We start from the raw sequence: 22523 nt of genomic DNA, 5'->3' as shown, positions 1-22523 counted from the left end.
ACAGCCCCAGGACAAAAAAGAAACAAAGATGTTACCCTCTATATTAGATTTTCTGAAGGGACTGAGATGATGCTTACTTTTCATGTAGACATAATGGCTCACAGAAAGACTAAGAGTATAGTCTCACAGAAGCCTCCTATACATGAAGTACCTATAATAAAAAGAGAAATATCTCAAAAAGAACTGTAGGTGTAGCCTATGGCTCTTGACATTGGCTAGATTTATGCAATAAAAGTTCCACAAAGTTTATGAGAGCACTCTACTGGCAAACTCTCTACCAACTTGGAGTAAAAGAGACTATGACTATTTGATGTATGTATTTTAAAAACTTCTGTGAACCTACCTTTCTGCGGACAGGAAATAATATACCCAGAAGTCAGGGTATATTCACCTATGCCATCTACAAGTATAGCCAAGTCAAATAGTAGAAAAGAAAACAACTTGAAAAGGGCGTTGCCAAGAACTGATTAGAAAAGCGGACCAGAGTGATACTCCCAGAGTGCAAAACAAAGATGGAATCAAGGAAAAATCCCTACCCAAAGTGGGGAGATCTGGAAATATTTGCCTGGAGTGATTTGAGAATTGCCCTAAACGTGTGCAAGTATTAATGAAAGTATCTTTCTCTTTGTTTCACCGCTGTTATAGTGGGTATTCGGAGAGCAGTCTTTTTAGAGTTCACAGGACTCTTTATTAATGGAAATGCATCTAGACCTGATGTAGATTAGGAGATCCTTGACTTCAGATGTCCTCAATAGTAATGACACTTGCTGTCATTACAAAGGATGGGAACTTTGGGGATTTTATAGACTTTATTTTTTAAAAATGTTTAATCTTTGTGACTACAAAGTGGTGATACAGAAGTGCTGGGAAGGGAAGAGTGCGGTCCCTTTAAATGATATGGAAGAGAGGAAGGGAAGTGCTGGGTAGAGGAGAGTGTGGTCCCTGGCTAGGGCTCTACCCTCACAGATTTAGGTGAAGACAGGCATTTCCTGCCCAAATGTTGCATTTCCCAAGACCACCTTGGCCTGCCACGCCCCCATCCTGTGCCTATAAAAACCCGAGACCCTAGCAAGGTAGGTAGAAAAGCGGTTGGACATCGTGAGGAACACATTGGCAGAAGACACAAGCAGCTGGTCATAGAGAGGTCGTCAACTGGTGGAATGATGCAGAGTTTGGCCGGAGTGGTGGGAGAAGAGTCTGGTCACTGAGTGGCCCGACTCCAGTGGAAAACGCATCTCCCTTCTGGCTCCCCCATCTGCGGAGAGATACTTCTACTCAATAAAACCTTGCACTCATTCTCCAAGCCTGATTCTTCTGGTACACCAAGGCAAGAACCCGGAATACAGAAAGCCCTCTGTCCTTGTGATAAGGAAGCGGGTCTAACTGAGCTAACTCAAGCCACCTACAGATGGCTAAACTAAAAGAGCAAAAGCAAAAGAGCACCCTAACACATGCCCACTGGTGCTTCAGGAGCTGTAAACATTCACCCCTAGACACTGCCGTGGAGTGGAGCCCCACAGCCTGCCCATCTGTATGCTCCCCTAGAGGTTTGAGCAGCAGGACACTGAAGAAGTGAGCCACTTCCCCTGTCACACACCCTGTGAGGGGGCAAGAGAACTTTTCCCATTTCAGTAGGTGCATATATTTATAGGGTACATGAGATACAGAATTTGGGGGATTTGGGCATGGAGGTTAGTGTCTGCACATGAGAGAACTGAGAATAACTGTGACAAAATGAAAGACTGACAAATTCGTTTTTTTTTTTTTCATTTGACCTTGCAATTCACTAGAAGTGGAGGAGGTTGTTTCCCTGCCACATTGATGTTGGACTTGATCATGTAACTTGCTTTAGCTAATGGAATTGTAGTAGATTCAATGCAAGTAGAGGCTTTAACTGTGCCTAGGTAACTTTTTTTTTTTCTTTTGAGACAGAGTCTCACTCTGTCACTCAAGCTGGAGTGCAGTGGTGTGATCTTGGCTCATGGCAGCCTCTGTTTCCTGGATTCAAGAGATTCTCCTGCCTCAGCCTCCCAAGTAGCTGCGATTACTGGTGCCCGTCATCATGCCAGGCTAATTTTTGTATTTTTAGTAGAGATAGGGTTTCACTATGTTGGACAGGCTGCTCTTTAACTCCTGACCTCAGGTCATCTGCCCCCCTTGGCCTCCCAAAGTGCTGGGATTACAAGCATGAGCCACAATGCCCGACCTGCAATATAACTTTTATAATGATGATGTAACCTTCAATCCTTTCTAAAGTCATCTTTTAATCTAATAGCTTTTGTTGTAGATTCTATCAAATTTTCTGTAAATGATAATGTGGTCAATGAATAAAAAGAGTTTTTCTTTTTAATATGAATGCTTTTTATTTTATTTTATTTTCTTGCCTACTAGACTAGCTAGAACTTCTAGTACAACGTTGAATTATAGTGGCAAGAGTAAACATAATTGCTTTTTTTCTGATCCCAGGAGAAAAGCATAGCTGTGGTTTTGTTTAGAAATTTTTTTTCCAGATTGAGGGAGTACCGTTTTATTCATAGTTTGATCGTAGATGGATGTTGAATTTTGTGAAATGCATTTTTGCTTCTATTGAGATGATCATATAGTTAGTTTTTTAATCTGTTAATCTAGTAAATTAGATTGGTTGGTTTTTAAATGTAAACCCACCTTTCATTCCTATGATAAACGCTACCTGGTCAGATTATATTATTCTTTTTATTATGGGATTAAATTTGCTAAAATTTTGCTAAAAATTCTTGCATCTATGTTCATGAATTATATTAGTCTGTAGTTTAATTTTCTTCCAGGGACTTTGTCTGGTTCTATCAGAATAGTGTTGGCCTCAAAGGATACATTTGGAAGTATTTAGTCTGCTTCAACTTCCTGGAAGAGTTTATATAGAATTGATATTACTCTTTACTTAAACATGTAGTAGAATTCACCGGTGAGACCATCTGGTCCTGGAGTTTTCTTTGTGGGAAAGTTTTTAATTTCAAATTCAGTTTCCTTAACTGGTATTCAGATTTTCAATTTCTTCTTGAGTAAGCCTTTGGTATTATGTACATTTCATGAACTTTTCCCATTCCATAGGTTATTGAATTCATTGGCATAATTTGTAATAAGTTTATTTAATGCGATTATTTTATTATACTTTTAGTATCTGTGGCATCTGTAGTGACATCACTTCTTCCATTCCTGATATTGGTAATTTGTATCTTTTCTTCCTGACTATTCTAGGTTGAAACTGCTTTTGGTTTTATTGGTTTTCTTTATTGTTTTATGTTTGTTTGTTTTCTAACTGATTACTTTTTGTTATTTCTTTTGCTCTGTTCATTTTATGTTTCTGTTTGCTCTTCTTTTCTAGTTTTGTTTTTCTTTTCTTTTCTTTTTTGTTTTGAGACGGAGTCTCACTCTGTCACCCAGGCTGGAGTACAGTGGTGTGATCTTGGCTCATGGCAACCTCTGCCTCCCAGGTTCAAGCGATTCTTTTGCCGCAGCCTCCTGAATAACTGGGATTACAGGCACCAGCCACCACACCTGGATAATTTTTGTATTTTTAGGAGAGACAGGGTTTCACTATGTTGGCCAGGTTGGTCTCCAACTCCTGACCTCAAGTGATCCACCTGCCTCGGCCTCCCAAACTGCTGGGATTTCAGGTGTGAGACACCGTGCCCAGCCCTTTTCTAGTTTCTTAAAGTGGAAGTTGAGGTTGTTGCTTTGTGATATTTCTTCATTTAAATTTAATATAACTATCAATATGCTTGCATTTGAATCTATCACCTTAGTTGTTATTTCCTATTTTTCATCTATTTTTTGTTCTCTTTTCCTGCCTCCTTTTGTATTAATGAATATTTTATGATTCCATTTTATCTTCTTTTAGTCTTATTAGCTCTACCCTCTTTGTTTCACTTTTTATTTTACAATATACATCTTTAACTTATCACAGTCTAACTTAAAACAATACAATTTCATCTACCTGTGACGCTAGATGAAATGTAAAAATTATTGTTTTATGTTTTACTTCCACATATATACATCTTTAACTTATGCTATGGACTAAATGCTTGTCATTTAGTCAAGCATAAATGACAAAATTTACGAGTTGAAATCCTTATCCCCAATGTGATGATATTAGGAGATGGGGCCTTTACGAGGTAATTATATCATGATTGTGGAGCAATCATGAATGGGATTTGTGCCTTTATAAGAACAGAAATGAGATGTTGCTCATCCTCTCTGTTCTCCACCATGTGAGGATACAACAAAAAGACAGTTGTCTGTAAATCTAGAAGAGGGCCCTCACCACAACCCAACTGTGCTGGCACCTGCATCTCAGACTTCCCAGACTCCAGAACTGTGAGAACTAATTTCTGTTGTTTGTACTACCCAGTCTGTGGTATTTTGTTGTATCAGCCCAAACTGGTTAAGATGACTTATCATGGTCTAAACTGCCTTTAACTGTTTCGGACAAAGTATTTCAAAGATATCCATTTTATTTGTAAGTAAGAAGTCTATAATTTAGGGAAGGCATTCTTTTCTTTTTCACAACAAAGTATCTAGGCAGCTCGAGCTCTAGAGAGCCTTCTCCAGGTATGACAGGTGACGTGTAGGTTTGCTCAAGGAATCCCTGTTTCTCTTTTTTACTTTCCAGTAAAAAAGAAAGCAACTTGCTTTAAAAAGCCACATTTAAAAAGATGTTCCCATGTTTTTATGACTTACCTCAAATTTCTTTGAAGTCATAATAAGTTCGTAGGACTAATGGGTTAGAATTTACTTGAAATTTAACAATGTGTTCCTCTATAAGAAAATAGAACTCTCAGTTGCAGCTGAGTAAGCTTCTCTTTCCACAAGGGTACAAATGCCTGAGTGTTCTAGATGTCTTGGATTTGTGTGGGTGCATGTACATCTCAAACATGAGAAGAAACCATATAAGTGCCTATGGCATGAGAAGTAGAACATTTTTCTAACATGGACAAGGGAAAATAAGCTTATACAATATAAAAAATTTTTAAAGCAACGTGATTTAAAAAGACATTTCAAAAGATGTTCTCATGTTTTTATAACTTTCCTCAAATTTCTTTGGGGTCATATTGAATTCCTCCTTAATTTATTTTACTAGAGCACCATCCAACTTAGCATATGTTTTTCATTAGAACAACTGGATTCCTTTTGTAAACAAATGCTTCAATCGAAACTGCATGCAGTACAATTTTGATATCCTTCACATTTCCCAGAAAGTTTTATAGAACAAGAAAAAGTAAAAATTAGAAAGCAGAGCCTCCTTCTCTCATGTGTTTTATGTTTGGGGTAATGTGTGTATGGTCTTTTAAATAAAATACTCACTTATGTTACCCAAATACAGCTATTTCCTAAGCTCAAATTGTCTATTTGAACAGATAGGGAAGCCATTTAGACCAGTGATCCCAAACCTTTTTGGCACCAGGGACTGGTTTTGTGGAGACGTTTTTTCCACCAATTGGTGGGGGTTTCAGGATGAAACTGTTCCACTTCAGATCATCAGGCATTAGATTCTCACAAGGAGGATGCAACCTAGATTTCTCTCATGTGCAGTTCATAATAGGGTTCATGCTCCTAAGAGAATCTAATGCTGCCACTGATCTGACAGGAGGCAGAGCTCAGGCCATAATGCTGGCTCATGCCACTCACCTTCTGCCATGCAGCCCAGTTCCTAAGAGGCCATGGACTGGTACTGGTCCATGGCCCAGGGGTTGGGGACCACTGATTTAGACAATCAGGTGACTATGAGGATGGAATTGTAGAAGAGCTATCATTTTACTTTATATATTATCATTAGGTACACTTTAATTTGATAATTTTCATTTACAAACATAGATCAGGAAGAATTTCTGTGTCATCTTATCTACCATTTCTTTTTCTTTTTTCCCCTCACTTTACCTATTCAGGCAGAGCAGTGATTTTCTTAGTTTAAGCTGCACGTAATATAGAAATTTTTTCAATAAAGCAGATATCTATGAAAAACAGACCCAAATTCCCAGAAGACATATTGATAAGAAGAAGCAATTAAGAGTATTTATTATAACATTGTTAGTATCCACAAAAGTTTAGACATATGGATGATTATATCAGAGATTAATTATCTGAGTAAGAATTAAGGACTTGAAGAAATTCAAAGTACACAACTCTTAAAATTCAACAATAAAAAAATGAACAACCCAATTAAAAATGATCTGAACAGTCTGGGCACGGTGGCTCATGCCTGTAATCCCAGCACTTTGGGAGGCCGAGGCAGGCGGATCACCTGAGGTCAGGAGTTTGAGACCAGCTTGACCAACATGGTGAAACCCCGTGTCTACTTAAAATACAAAAATTAGCTGGGCATGGTGGTACGCATCTGTAATCCCAGCTATTCGGGAGGCTGAGGCAGGAGAATTGCTTGAACCTGGGAGGTGGAGGTTGCAGTGAGCCAAGATCGCACCATTGTGCTCTGGGGACCAGAGCGAGACTTCATCTCAAAGAAAAAAAAATTATCTGAACAGATACCTCACCATACAAGATATATACATGGCAAACAAGCATGTGATAAGATGCTCAACATCATATATGATTAGGAAATTGCAAATTAAAACAATGAGATACAACTACACACCTATTAGAATGGTTAAAATTCAAAACACTGACAACACAAATGAAGCCAATGATGCGGAGCAAGAGTAACTCTCATTTAGTGCTGATGGAAATGCAAAATGGTACATCCACTTTGGAAGACTGTTTGACAGTTTTTTCTAAAACTAAACATACGCTTACCATGTGATCCAGCAGTCACATTCATTGGTATTTACCCAAATGATTTAAGAACATATCTACATACAAATCTGCCCACAGATTTATAGAAGATTTATTCCTAATTGCTAAAATCTGGAAGCAATCAAAATTTTTTTTTAGTAGGTGACTTGACAAATAAATTATAGGATATCCAGACAATGGAATATTTCTTGCTAAAAAAGCTAGCTATCAAGCCATTAAAAATAGGGAGGAAACTTGAATGCAATGCATATTATTAAGTGAAAGAAGTCAATCTGAAAAGGGCTGCATACTTCATGATTCTAACTCTCTGACATTTTGGAAGAGTCAAAATGGTGAAGAGAGTGGAAAGAACAGTGGTTTCCAGGGATTGGTGGGAGGGAAGGATAATTAGATAGAGCACAGAGAATTTTTACAGTAGTGAAACTATTGTGTACAATACTGTAAGAGGGTATAAATTCCATTATACATTTCTCAAAACCCATAGAATGCACAACACCAAGAGTGAACCCTAATGTAGACTATGGACTTTGGGTGATCATGATATATCAATGTAAGTTTATTGATTATAAAAATTGACTACTCTGGTGGAGTATGTTGATAATGGAGGAAGCTATGCATGTATGGGGTGGGGGTATTTAGGAGCTCTGTACCTTTCACCCAATTTTGCTGTGAACTTCAAACTTCTTTAGAAAAAAAGTTATTAAAAATACCACTCTGGTGCGGGATATTGATAGTGAAGGAGTTTGTATATGGAGAGGGTGGGAGAGACAGGGGGAACAGGGGAACTCTCAGTACTTTCTCAGTTCAGTGAATCTGAAACAGCTCTAAAAAAACAGTCTATTTAAAAAACTTGAATTTTTTCATTTTAGAGTCTCCAAATGTGCTTCGATCTATTATTAATTCTAATATGCTTCCAATAATCTCATCTGTTTCCTTTCATTTTTGAAGGTTCCCTGCCAATCTTAGTATTCTCTTTGAAATATGCTTTATATGTTTATTCTTAACAGATAAACTAGAAGTTTGAGACTTGGAGTTAGTATAGTGTAAAACAAGATAAATAACCATTTCTTGGTCTTGGGAGGAGTTGTTACCATCTTCAAGAGCATTTACACAATGATTCCATAGAAGATTGAATCTATAATGAAATGACACCTATGATGATGATGATGGTACTGATTTCTCAGCTTGCTTCTAATTTAATCACTAGCATTCATTCTTAGTGCACCTCAATGTAGCCATAGCAGGTAAAATTACTGATAAGGCATATTAGGACATTTACATTGTATTAACACAAATACAGACATTTCTTCAATTGTAGCATCTAGAAAAACTGTTTTCAGCATAGCTAGCAACACATGGAGGAAATTATCCAGAAGGTTTTTTTTTCATACCTTGGGAATTTTAGGATGAGAGTATACATTATGACAAAAATGAATGAATTATCACTCAAGTATTAAAGTAAGATTAAGGAGGAGATATAGGTTCATGATTAACAAATATTACAAAGGATGGCATATAATTATAAAATAATCGTAGAATTCATATAGTGGCACATAACTACAGAGAGACAAGGAATTGAATGGTGAGCTCACGTAACTTGTGGTCCTATTAGGTCCCCACCAATCTGTCAGCATCTGATTTTTTTTTTTTCTTGAGACTGGAGTTGTTTTGCTCTTGTGACCCAGGCTGGAGTGCAATGGTGTGAACTCGGCTCATTGCAACCTCCACCTCTTGGGTTCAAGTGATTCTCCTGCCTCAGCCTCCTGAATAGCTGGGATTACAGGCATCCACCATCATGCCTGGCTAATTTTTGTACTTTTAGTAGAGATGGGGTTTCATCATGTTGGCCAGGCTGGTCTTGAACTCCTGGCCTCAGGTGATCCACCCGCCTTGGCCTCCCAAAGTGCTAGGATTACAGGTGTGAGCCACTGCACCCGGCCAGCATCTGATTTTGAAACAAAGATGTAGGAAGGATGAATTTCTTAACACTTCTTTCTCCTTCACTCTCAACATTTAATCTATCAAAAAATTTAGTCAATTCTAATTATAAAATATGTTCAATCTCTCTACTTCTATATTTCTTTGCTACCATATAAATATAAACCACTGTCATCTATCTGTTTCCTATGATAGTCTTCTATCCATATATCAATTCTTTTTCCCTTACCGTCCATTCTTCACATTATAATTACAGTGTCATTTACAAATGCATTATTATCATGTTATCTGCTATAGACTGAATTGAATATTTGTATCCCCTAAAATTCATACGTTGAAATCCTAATCCCCAAGTGTTGGTATTAGAAGACGGGACTTTTGGGAAGTGATTAGGTCATCAAGGTGGAGCCCTCATTAATTTGATTAATACCCCTGTAAAAGTGAACTGAGGGAAATTTCTTTCCCCCACACCATGTGAGGACATAAGAAGTCAGAAGTTTGCAACTCAGAAGAGGGCTCACGCCAGAACCCAACAATGGTGGCACCCTGATGTCACACCTCAGGCTTCCGGAACTGTGAAAAGTAAATTTCTGTTGTTTACAAGCCACCCAGTCTATGGTATTTTGTCATAGCAACCTGAACAGATTAAGACTTTATCCCTATGCATATAATATTTCAATGGCTTTTGTTACATTTAACATGTACTTCACGGTCCTGTGTGATTTGGTTCCTATCTACTCCAGTCTCTTTTGTCTCCCCATTGCACCACATGCTGTCCTTGTCTAAATTCTTCGGCGTTTAAACGCTTTTCCCACCTCCTGTCCTTGAAATCTGTTATTCCCAAAAACTGTAAATCATTCTCTCTCCACTCCTTTACCTGTATAATGACACTTCATCCTTTAGGTCACCACTTAATTCTCTTAATAGTGAAGTTCTCACTTAACCCACATCTACATCTTACTGTGACACCTTATATTTTGTGGCTACAGTTCTTGTACTGAGCAATTATGGACTTAGAAAGAGAAGTCACAGAAAGTCAGTGCTGGATTCAGATGGCTTGGATTAAAATCCAACTCTGCCACTTAGTTGTATGATTATAGATTTTTAACAGTTTTCTTATCTGTAAAAATAATGATAACTAGACCTAAATCATGTATTTTTATAAATATTAAATAATATATAAAGAACTTAAAACAGTTGTTGGCATTCATACATGTTCACAAGTATCACTATTGTTGGTGTCATGTCAAATCGTAATTGTGCTTTTATCTATGAATTTTGTTTATTGTCTTCTCCCACACTAGTCCAGTAATTCTAAGGAAGCAGAAGATATGTTAATTGCTTTCCAATGTACTTTAAGTGGGGTCTAATAAATATTTGTTGAATTATATAATTACAATGAAAATCATGAAATAATTTGGTCTTTTTAAAGTGAGTTAATAACGACTTAACCTTGGAAACTTAAGTTCCAACAACTTAACTTTGGAAGATAATATTTGTGAGTGTATATGAGTGAAAAATTAGGGGCAATGAGAAGAATGAAAATTACTTGAGCTTTTCAAATACCTAAAAATTTATTCAATTGGGTAAAAAGTTATTAATAACACTATTTTCAGCTATTTCTGTTTATAAAGGATTAATATGATCAATACTTTTAAAGAGTATGCTGAGGACCAATTCTATTAGTTATACATGAGCATGATTATGTTGCCATTTCTAAAACTTAAGTGTAAAGGAGTTGTGATTAGGTATAATCTGACTTCAAAATATGAAATGTAGGGTTTTAAAAAATTCCTAGTTACTAAACTGATTATTTCTTACACTCAGAAACAAAGATGACATTTAAAGAGGCACTGTTAAAACAGACACAGAAAAGAAATCACTATCTAATATAGGCTGAGTATCGGACTGTTTGTGTGGTGAGAACCAAAGCCAATGTAGTTTCCTGTTCCTGAACCAAATGGACCAGACACAATTCCCAATCCCTCCTTTAAATAATATGGAGACCAGCAATAGTAACTCAGCTCCTTGCTCCAAGAAATACCAATAGGTCACTTGTCAAGATTTTCTTCAAGACTTTTGCTTTTCTGTGCCCACCAGTCCAAAGATATCAAGTTATAAACACTGCCCAACACTAACAAGTTCCCTGTCTTGCCAAATTTACTTTATTATCACTTATCTTTTTCTCACACCTTATAAATACTCTTCCCCAATTTTACCATTTTGAGACACCATTAACACTGTTAAGACAATATTTTCCATTTCTGCAATAGGTCCAATAAATTCAGCTTTGATCAACAGGTTTGTATGGTGATCTTTTGGGGATCTCACAGTCAACAGTAGACACAGTGCAAGTTTTTTGTGAACATACACATTCATTCTCATTCCTGTTGAGTAGATGCCTAGGAAACGAATTGTTGGGTTATAGGTAAGTATTTGTGGTATATTGTTAAGTAATGGTCTCCTACCTAAATCCAGGTTGAATTATAGTTCCTTCACATATTGGCCACATCAATATCTTTGGCCAATGTGACATTAGCAAACATGACCTAAGCAGAGATTTAAGAAGTGCTTGTACATTGGGGCTTGCCCGTTAGAAACACTGATGCCATGTAAAGAAGCCTGGACTAGATCGCTGAAGACATGCAGCTCAATCAAGAACACTTACCAGATATTTGAGTGAAGCTATTTTAGAAAACCTGGTCCCAGTTGAGCCATATTACTGTGGCGACACGAGTGACTCTGTGCAAGACTAGGGGAAGAACCACTTGGCTAAACTCAAACCCAGTTACTGACCCAGAGAATCATAAAGAAAGAATTATTAGGCTGGGTACAGTGGCTCACACCTGTAATCCCAGCACTTTGGGAGACCAAGGCAGGTGGATTGCTTGAGCTCAGGAGTTTGAAACCAGCCTGAGCAACATGGTGAGACCCTATTTAAAAAAAATACACACATATATATATATAGTTTTATGCTACTAAACTTTGATCTGGTTGGTTAAGGTGGCAATAGATAACTGATACAGTGTATGATTAACTTTATAAGAAACTGCTGATCAGCTTTCCAAAATGGTTGTACCATTTTAATACTCCCATCTGCAATGTATGAGAGTTCAAGTTATTCCATATTTTCACCACCACTTGGTATTGTCAGCCTTTGTATTTTTAGCCATTATGTTTACTGAGATCTTATTGTACTTAGAATTTGTATTTTTTTTAAAAGTACTGAATTGAGTACCTTCTCATATGTTTATCAGCCACTTGGATTTCTTTTTGCAAAATTCTTCTAATTTTTGGCCCAGTTAAAAAATTTTTGCTATTTTTCTTTTTTATTTATGCTGGAGTTCTTTACAGGTTCTAAATACAAGTCATTTAAAAATTAGTTGTATGTACAATAAGTATTTTCTCTAGTACTCAATGGCTTGCCCTTTGATGTTCTCAGCAATGTCTTTGATTACAGAAAGTTTTACATTTTGATGCATTCTAACTTACCATTTTCCCCCATATATTGTTAGTATCTTTTGTGTCCTGTTTAAGAAATCTTTGTCTATATTCTCTTTTCCAAGCTTGTGGTAGATTGTGTCATTGCACACATAATGTTATTCCTCCCAATAATAGAAAGAATGTATTCTTTCTTTCCCCTTGAATATGGTCTGGCTGGCCTTAGTGACTCACTTGATTGACAGAATATAGTGAAAGTTACATGCTGGAATTATGGAGGCTTGGTCATAGGAAGCCTTCAAGATTCTGCCATGGTTTCTTGGAAGGAACAGTCATGCTAGAGTAAGCCAGACATCATGTTAGAATTCTAACTCCCCTGAGACCACCATGGTGGAGAAAGAGTTGTCCCAGTAAGCACCCAGCTGTTCTAAGCATCTCAGATCAAGCATCAGACGTAAGTGAAAGATAATCTTGTATGTTTTACTCCCAAAAGATGCTATGTGGAGAAGAAACGAAGCCCCAGACATTTGGACCCAGATAAGCCGTAACAGCCATTTTTAGCCTTTCAAGCTATCTTAGCTGAGGCCCCAGATATCATGGAGCAGAAATGAGACATCCTTATTGTGTCATGTCCAAATTCCTAACTCATGCAATCATAACATAATAAATAGTTGCAATTGTTTCACCTCTAGAATTCGAGGTGATTTGTTATGCAGTAATAAATAATAAGAACAAAATTTCATAGATTTATCTTTCACATTTAGTTCTATGACTCATCTCAATTGATTTTTTGTGAATAGTGTGAGGTAGGATTTTCTTCCCCTACATGGATATTCAGTTACACCAGCTCCATTTATTCAAAAAAATTTTCTTTTTCCATTAAAATGCTTTAGTAACATTTTAAAGAAATGGAGTGAGTATTTATGTTTAAATCTATTGATGGAGTCTGTTCTGTTCCATTAACTTATTTTGTTTTATTCTGTTCCATTAACTTTTTCTTCTGAAAAATTTTGGCTCTTTAATCTGTTGCATTTTCATGTAAATATTGAAATCATTTTGTCAATTTCTATAAAAAATCCTGCTTGGATTTAGACTGGGATGCTATCAATAGGTCCTTTTTGGAAAAAATGTATATCTTAAATGCAGAAACTTCTAATAAAAATATGTTATATCTCTATGTTTATTTAAATTGTCTTTAATTTTCTTATACATATTTGTTAGTTTTCAGTGTAGAAATTTTTCACATCTTTCATTGACTATCAAACCAACATTTCACTAATAAGAAAAATACACCCCATGAAAAGATCATAGTACATAAATGAGAACTTCAGCTGGAGTGTTTCAGGATTAGACAACTAGATGATCAGATATTTTAATCAAATATAAAATTAACACCATCTGGACTGATCATTTGCAGTGATTTTAAAGTTAGTTTTGAGATCAATGTGTTGATTAGACCTCTAAGTCAGAAAATTTTATAAAGATATTGTTTGTTTACAGTCTTAAAGGGTTTCTGCTCCAATTTGGTCGGGAATTTGGATAGCATATCTAAATAGATAGGTAATCAGTTCCTTCATGCCAGAGGTTTTCCTTCATCTGTGACTGGCCATTATTTCTTTGAGAGTGGAGTACTAATATGATTATGGGATAATGGGACATGTGCTGTGTGGACAGGACTTGTGACTTGTTGAGTTTTACTGGAGATGGCTCTGGCTTGCCATTCTCTTCAGAGATCTGTAACCATCAGTGTCAATAGGCCTTTTGGTGGGCAGAGTGTGGACAATTTACTCAAAGAAGAACCTTTCAAAGACCCTGGTGGGATTCATAAACAAGTCTGATAGTGGTCTCAAACCAGTAGGAGAACATGGATTAGGGAAGTCTCACAATTCAATATCTAGACTCTCATCCATTCCCTCATTTTCAGTGGATTACTCAACAACTGGGCTGAACTTGGGATTTCAGAGTCTAATTTCCTTTTTGTTCAACCTCACAGTGGAAAAGACCACATTTTTGCCAAAGTTTGGGGAGAATGATCACTTGGCTGGTGGAGTGAGAGGAGAAATGGGTGTTTATTTGTCTCTTATACAGACTTTCAAAATAATCTCTCCTGAGACTTATTGCACCCTCACATTCAGAAATCGCTAAAGCCTCACAATCCAACCACTATCAAAGGTTATACAAAATAAATCAGCTTGCTTGTGTTCTTCCGCTTTCCCCACTCTCCAGCTGGGTTATTTTCAGCTTAATTGGATCCACTAACCTGGTTTCCAGCTTCCCAAAAAGTTGCTGCTTGTGTCTCTCTTCTGTGTAAAGATGTAAAGCCTTAGACTAATAAAAATAATGTTATTTTAAATATGTCATGAACATACGTGAACCCACCATCTGATAAGAGATTCTGAATGTTGGTAGTAACTTATATCTGCACATAGGGTTCTTACCTTTCCATATCCCTGCTCTCTTTCACTGGAAAAAATGACTACCCTAAATTTTATGTTTATCATTCCCTTGTATTTAGTTTTATGACACATATTTGTAATCCTAAAAATACATGGTTTAGTTCTATTTGTTTTTAACTTATGAACAGGCTAGTATATTACTTGTATCCTCTGAGAATTACTTTTTTGCTTAATACTGCTACTAGATTCATTCATATTGGTGTGTGTAAGTGAAGTTCATTCATGTTGACCATTGTATGGGATTCCTCTTAAATATACCACATTTATTTATTAATATTAAAATATCAAGAATATTATACATCAATCAATGATACATTTGTATCATATCAAAAGATTGTGCTTAATGAAATTCTATGCACTTAATAAAAGAAATAGAATTTTGAGAAAGAAGTAGTCAAAGTTTGGGTACAAGATAGGTGATTAAAGCTTGGAAAGTTTTTCTATCATTTTCTTGCCACTAAATTAAATAGTATGGCAATGTGTGCATGTAGGATTTGAAGTACTGCCTATAATTACCTACCTTCATCAATTCAGATTCATACAGTTACTAAAGCAGTAGGATCACTTTTCAGTTTAAGAAGGAAAAACCAGCAGTCTGTGGATCATTCTCTCACCCTCCCAACTCCCTCTGCTGCTGGGAAAAAGGGGCTGTCTGGAACCATAAACTACTGCAATATATATATGCCATACTCCTGAAGATATTTAATGTGGTTTTGGGAGGAGATATAACAGAATTATTTACTCAAAAAAGGAGAACAATCAAGAACCTGACAATCAGGAACACAATGAACTATGATGAAGGTAACCCAGGGGAGGCAACAAGGGTACTGGTGCTATGCTATCTTCAATAAGAAAGGCATTTCTGCAGTTGTCACAACGACCAACTGAGGGAACTGAGTAGCAGGGAGTCTTATTAAGACTCCAGAACCCAGGAGGTAACCAAATGGTCATGTCATATTTGTGTTATTTGCTTGAAGATGTCACCCAGGACCCAAATTCCTGGAAGTCACCTCCCTGAGCCAAACAAACAAGTGCCTCTGGCCCCAGGGCTCATCTCCCGTGGTGCTGCATGTAGAGTGGATTATTAGTGGCATCACCTTTAATGTTGGTTATTCTATTCTCTGCTGAACCAGAGGAAAAATTAAGGCAGGGCCTATCGTGTCTCTCTCACAAGACTCGTAGATCTGCTGTTTCCATCCCTCTCAAAGAGCTGATATCATACCAATAAAGATAGTGTGGTATGAGTTTTCAGAAGCCCAAAATATGCAGTTCTTCAAACAAAGGAAATACTTACTATTCCCCAAATAATTCAAGAAGTTTTTATGGTTCAAGTGTTATTAATGGCTAATTTTGTTTGATTGTATTCCTTCTACTAACAGAGAACCAGTTTTCTGAAATTATCATATTGTAATATGATCATGTCAGAATGTTTGCTATCACCCAGAATTTATCATAGCTAGGCTCACAGAAGTTTTATGTTGAGATTTAAAACAGGAAAATTAAATTGTCATTCCTAATGATGCTAATGAAGTTTATAGACTTAAGTATAGATTGAAAGTTGAAGCAACTTAACAATGCAGGTGAATATTTCTGGAACCATTTAGGGCAATGTAACCATTTGTTTAAAGTTGCAATGACTTAAGGAGGAAGAGTAAAAATCTGGGAGATTCCTGTTCAGTTGAAGGAAGTTGGTTGTTTCCTTAGTCTAATGATACATTTTGATAGGTGAGGGTGAGCAGCAGTACAGCCAGGCTGACAGTGGGTCTGCAGTCATCCCTCCTGCCATTCCCAATTCCCACCTCAGGGGAGCCTGCCTCAATAGCTACGTGTTCTCAACTACATTTGCTTTCAGACCCCTACACAGATTGTCTTGTTTTTATATAGTTAAAGAAAATTTTTACATTGATGGCAATACAGTATTAATTACTATAAAAATAACCCCATGAAATTTATATAATAATTCAGATTTTGCAGCTAAATATCTCAGGAATGAGAGAAATTAGTTAGCTTGGGGAAAGATGTAAATTTAAATACGGCAGAGCTGGGATCCAACTCTAATGTTCAGTAACTAAAATATCTCTGCTCTTTCTTCTTCCACTCTTTTTTGAAATAAAATACATATTGTTGAAGACCAGAAAGGAAAAAGGAGGATGTTTTCTAAAACCTAGGGCTAAATCTAAATGTAAACAATAATTATATCCACTGCAAAAAATTAATGACAAAAGTCTATCCACAGGAGAAAAGTTTTTTTTAAATTTCTGGGTCATTTTATAATTTCATGAAAACCAGTAGGCCGGGCACGGTGGTTCACGCCCGTAATCCTAGCACTTTGAGAGGCTGAGGCTGGCGGATTGTCTGAGCTCAGAAGTTCGAGACCAGCCTGGGCAACATGGTGAAAACCCATCTCTATCAAAAAATACAAAAATCAGTTGCGCATAGTGGCATGCGCCTCTAGTCCCAGCTACCCAGAAGGCTGAGGTGGGAGGATCACTTGAGCCCGGCAGGCAGAGGTTACAGTGAGCTGAGATCACACCATTGCACTCCAGCCTGGGCTATAGGAATGAAATCCTGTCTCAAAAAATATAATAATTTCATGAAAACCTGCATCTACCCTATGAAAAGATTATAACCTACAAATGATATATTGAGCTGGAGTGTTTAAGAATTAGTTTGATCACACATGTTTGACTCAACTAAGAGTTAACACCTCTGGACAGATCATTTTCAGTGATTTGAAAGTTAATTTTGGCCACAACATGTTGATTATACCTCTAAATCTGATTATACCTCTAAGTCAATTTTATAAAGATAAAATCTTGATAGTATTTGTTCTTAGTTTTAAAGAGTGTCTGCCTCAATATGCCCCAATGTATCCGAATAAATAGGTAATCACTCCCTTAATGCAATTAATTTGATCAGTCTAAAAAGAATTAGGGCCAGAGGTAACTTTTTATGTGAGACTCAAAATCCTACCAGTGTTACACATTACAAATATTTATGATTTGCAGACATAACACATTCATTGGCAAGTAAGTGCAATAAATTTACAAGTTATTTTGCCAAAATATGTCAAGTAACATTTTATTCACTTGCACAAAAATAAATATATCATCTGTGCAATAGAAATATCTGACTGAAAATTTCAAAAATAATTTAACTTTTTTTAGGTTTCTTAGGCAAGCATATGTTTGATGTCACAGAATAATTAAATTTCCTCATTGTATGATTCTATGATAATCTTTACAGGGGCTCTTTAGATAATATTTTTGAAGAATGTTCCCATACTCTTATAACATAGAGGTATATATGGCAGAGACACTAGCTGAGGGCATTACAAATTATAGTCAACATAGATTTTTGTTTTTCAGAGAACCAATCAATTCTGGAATTTTAGAAACGATTACTATACGAGGTGAAACAGAATTTTTTATTTTTCTTCATAATCGTGAAGAAGAAAATATTGGCACTTTTAACAAGAAACCAGAAGAAAGAAGCCACTTTTTATACTTAAAAAGTAAATATTTCCTGGGCGTGATGGCTCACTCCTGTAATCCCAACACTTTGGGAGGCTGAGGCAGGCAGATTGCTTGAGCCCAGGAGTTTGAGACCAGCCTGGGCAATGTGGTGAGACCGCATCTCTACAAAAAATAGAAAAATTAGCTGGGCATAGTGGTGCACACCTGTAGTCCCAGCTACTAGGGAGGCTGAGGTAGGAGGATCACTTGAGCTGCAGTGAGCTGGATTGTGCCACTGCACTCCAACCTGGGTGACAAAGTGAGACTGTCTCAAAAAAAGTAAATATTATTTAAATATTCTTATCAGTTATAATTGTGATATTTATTTTTACACAGAATGAATGTGAACAGCTGTGTCTTTGTGGAGGTTTGTGAGCCATCCTCTCTTCTCAAGCTGATGACTATTATTTTTAATAAGTCTCATAATGATGAGTGATATTCTCACATTTTGGATTTATTCATTTTAGTGACTTTTTTTCTCTTATTGTAGAGTTTACATTGAATTATGAAAGAAAAGTATAAAACTTTTGACAATAGCTTTAAAATGAGACTTTATATTATTATAGATTTATTTGTAATTCTGAAGAACAGAGACAGAATTAGATAGTGGCATCAATTAAAAAAGAAGAAATAATTTATGGAAGAAATAATTAATCAGTTAAAATTAATAATCACCCCAAGCTACTATTGATCACTTACTATCTACAAGGCAGTTTAATATCAGCTTAATACCTGGAATGATGCTAAGAGAGATTAAGAAAATAAATAGCAAAAAAAAAAAAAAAAAAAAAAAAAAAAAAAAAAAAAAAAAAGAAAATAAATAGCCCTATCATCAAGGAACTTACAATCTAGTAGGAGACATGAGAAATACATAAGTATAATATGGAGTAGAAAACCCATCATTTCAGTGTATAAAAATGCCATATGTTATAAGGAGTGATAGAACATTTTTAAATCAAAGACTCTCAGACAATTTTATAAGTATGTTGCATTGAGCTGACCACCAAAACATGGAAAACATTTGGATGGGGAGTTTGCATGGGGCAATGTGGAAACGGCTGATATTAATAAGTGGTGAGAATTCTCTCAGAGAGTCTATTAGCATATCCCTCATGCCTGAAGGATTGTACAAACCGATGAAACAAGCAGCCTGGGGCTGATTATTGAGTGATCTATGCACCAACACTCTATAACAAAGACAATATTATTCAGTGGTTAACAGCAAAGATTCAGGTATCATATACACCGTTTTCAAATCCCACTTATTCCCTGTGTGACCCAGGTTAATTAAGAGGCTTGAGACTATATACTTAGTGTTGTAACATAAATAAGATATAGGATTTAGCTTATAGGGAAAAATTTATGCTTCAGTGAAAAATTACGCATTGTCCAGATTCTAGAGGACATCCCTTTGAACAACCTGATTCTGATTCTGTGGCAGATATTTTATAATTTTGTAAATTATTAACTGATAGCAATGTAAAATAATTCTTGTCTATGACATACAAGTTCAGTCCTGTTGGGTAGAGATTGAATTGACTTCCCTCTCCCACAGTGGAAAAAGCAAGTTTAGCCTCTATTTGCGCATTCATTTCCACATTCCTTTACTCCTTATAAATTTGTGCTTCTTTGACTTTTTTTTTTGAACCAGTTATTACATGTGTGAGTCCCTCATTGATTGAGTTGAATAAAAATCTTTAACACATTTATTTTATATCTATATGAGAGTCATTTCACCTTTCTTCTGGGACTTAATTCTTTTTGCTAAATATTATTAGGCTAAGACTTATTCATACCATGTGTAGCTATGGTTGATTCATGTTGATTTTCGATATACTTCAGTGTATTTATTCATATTTTAAAAATCCAAGAATATTTGACACAATGGCTAGATTTCTTATAAGCACAAAATAAATGTATTTGGAAAAGATATTTTGCCTAAGACTTCACAACTTATCATACTTCTCCTGTTCATTATTGCCTCCCCAAAACCTTCTTCAGTGCTCCTTTCACCTCCTTATTCATTAAAGTATAGATAAGCGGATTCAACATGGGAGTCACCAGGTTGTAGAAGAGAGTGAAAAATTTGCCTTGGTCTTGGGAAGAGCTGTTTCCTGGCTGCATATACATATAGATGATGCTCCCATAAAACAGGGAGACCACTGTGAGGTGAGAGCTACAGGTATTGAAGGCCTTCCATCGCCCGGCAGCTGACTTGATTCTTAGCACAGCTGCAGCAATGTAGCCATAGGAGACAAGAATAAGAGTGAGGGGCAGTAGGACCATGAGAACAGCAAAAGCAAAGGCCAGCATTTCCACTGCACGTGCGTCCGCACAAGCCATCTTGATCAGTGCTGGCATTTCACAGAGGAAGTGTTTAACTTGGCAGTGGCCACATCTGGAGAGGGTCATTGTTAGTGGTGACATGACAATGGCATTGACCAGTCCACTCCCCCAGGCTGCAGCCACCAGTCCTAGACACAGCTGGGGGTGCATAATGACAAGATAGTACAATGGTTTGCAGACTGCAGCATAGCGGTCATAGGCCATGACAGCCAGAAAGATGCACTCAATTCCCCCAATGGAAAGGAAAGAGAAAAGCTGGACAACACAGCCAGCATAGCTGATAGTCTTGTCAGGGCCCCAGAGGTTTACCAGCATTTGTGGGATGCAACTAGTACTGAAGCAGAGATCTAGAAAGGAAAGATTTGCCAGAAAGAAATACATTGGGGTATGAAGTTGAGAGTCTAATAAACACACAAGGATTATGGTTGAATTTCCCAGCACAGCCACTGAATACAGAATAAAATTTACTATAAAGAGCGCCATCTCCAGCTTGGGATGATCAGAGAAACCCACCAAGATAAAACCATATGCTGAGCTGTCATTGGATTTTTCCATTGCCTTCCTTTCACATCATCTGTATAACTAGTAGGGACAAAATGAAGAATATTTAATCTGCGATATCTGGATACCATTGAATGTCAGGATTTGGGGGGGACATATAACCATCAAGTCTAACAACCCATTCAATAATTGTAGCATATCTTCTGCCCAGCTAGCTATATAAGCTGTTTATCATTTGTTCAAACACATAAGGCAAAGTGTTTCATTGTTGGGAAATTCTTATTTATAGTCCTCTTTTTATTAAGTAGACTTTTTCTCCCTATGACGCACAAGACAAACTATTTTAACTTTATTGAGTACACATCAGTCTAATACCTCTTTATATTACATCATTAAATTTTATTGTTGTTATTGTTGAGACAGGGTCTTGCTCTGTAGCCCAGGCTGGAGTGCAATGGTACAACCTCAGCTCACTGCAACCTCTGCCTCTCAGGCTCAAGCAATCCTCCCACCTCAGCCTCCTGAGTGACTGGGACTACAGGCGCACACCACCATGCCCGGCTAAGTTTGTTCATGTTTTTGTAGAGATAAGGTCTCACTATCTTGCCCAGGCTGGTGTCAAACTCCTGGCCTCAAGTGATCCTCTTGCCTTGGCCTCCCAAAGTGCAGAACCGAAAGGATGTCATCCAGGCATGAGCCACCGCACCCGGCCAATATCCGTTAACATATTATAGGCATTTACTACATCTTGACTAAATTTTCTATACTCTTCACTTTCTTTCAACTCTTCTTATAAACAAGGTTATCAGGTGTATTATCACCCTGATAGCTATCTTCTACATGCCCTCAATGTTGACAATGGCCTGAAAATGTGACAACCATGGCTGAGCTCACTACTTGCATTTTTGAAAAACACAAGATATAGGGAAATTACTGCCCACCATGAGCTGGACTATTATAATCTAATTACTGTGGTATAAGTACGCATCTACTTTACAATGTTAATGTTATCTTTTCACTTAGGTTATAACTGTATCTACTAAATATCACAGTTCTTTATCCCCATGAAATACTGTCAACTTAGATCTCTACAATTCATGCCTTTGTAAGCAACAGAATTTTGCAACCAAGATTGCCAAAGTCAGGGAGGATATTCTGTTCATTAATAAAACGGCAATTTTGAATATATTTTATCTTCAGTTAGCCTTTTGCAAATATTAAAAAACAATGTGATTAGCTTACAGAGGAGAGGTGCATGGCAATAGGGACAAATAGAGACAAAGGGAAGGAGAATGTGGTAAATAAAAAGGAATTTAAAAAGCATCATTTAAAAACATAAATTTAAAAAATGACCCTAACGTGGCTAAGAAGAATAAAGTCAGATTGATTCATAAAAGACATACACTCATAACTGGATTAAAGGATACTAGGATAAAAGTGAAATAACAGAGAAAAGGAGAAGTGTGAAAATAGCAGAACAGCAGGTATAATATGGGTGTGAAATGTACCTCACACTACAATGCAATCTACAGAATTAAGGGCT

The 22523-nt window shown here is 36.7% G+C and overlaps 1 protein-coding gene across 1 annotated transcript; it reads right to left on the bottom strand.

Annotated features, from left to right (window-relative positions):
* Positions 1-20107: 20107 nt before the first annotated feature.
* LOC129037892 (putative olfactory receptor 2W6) lies at positions 20108-21034 on the bottom strand. Its single transcript, XM_054490196.1, has one exon. It carries the CDS (start codon positions 21032-21034, stop codon positions 20108-20110), a length of 927 nt encoding a protein of 308 aa, XP_054346171.1.
* Positions 21035-22523: the final 1489 nt, after the last annotated feature.

Source organism: Pongo pygmaeus, chromosome 5, assembly GCF_028885625.2.
Source record: "Pongo pygmaeus isolate AG05252 chromosome 5, NHGRI_mPonPyg2-v2.0_pri, whole genome shotgun sequence".
Lineage (NCBI taxonomy): Eukaryota > Metazoa > Chordata > Mammalia > Primates > Hominidae > Pongo > Pongo pygmaeus.
The sequence above is the reverse complement of the archived record's forward strand: the minus strand, read 5'-3'. Positions and strand labels throughout refer to the sequence as shown.

Coding starts and splice junctions, on each gene's coding strand:
- LOC129037892 (XM_054490196.1), bottom strand. CDS start 21,034: ATGGAAAAATCCAATGACAGCTCAGCATATGGTTTTATCTTGGTGGGT.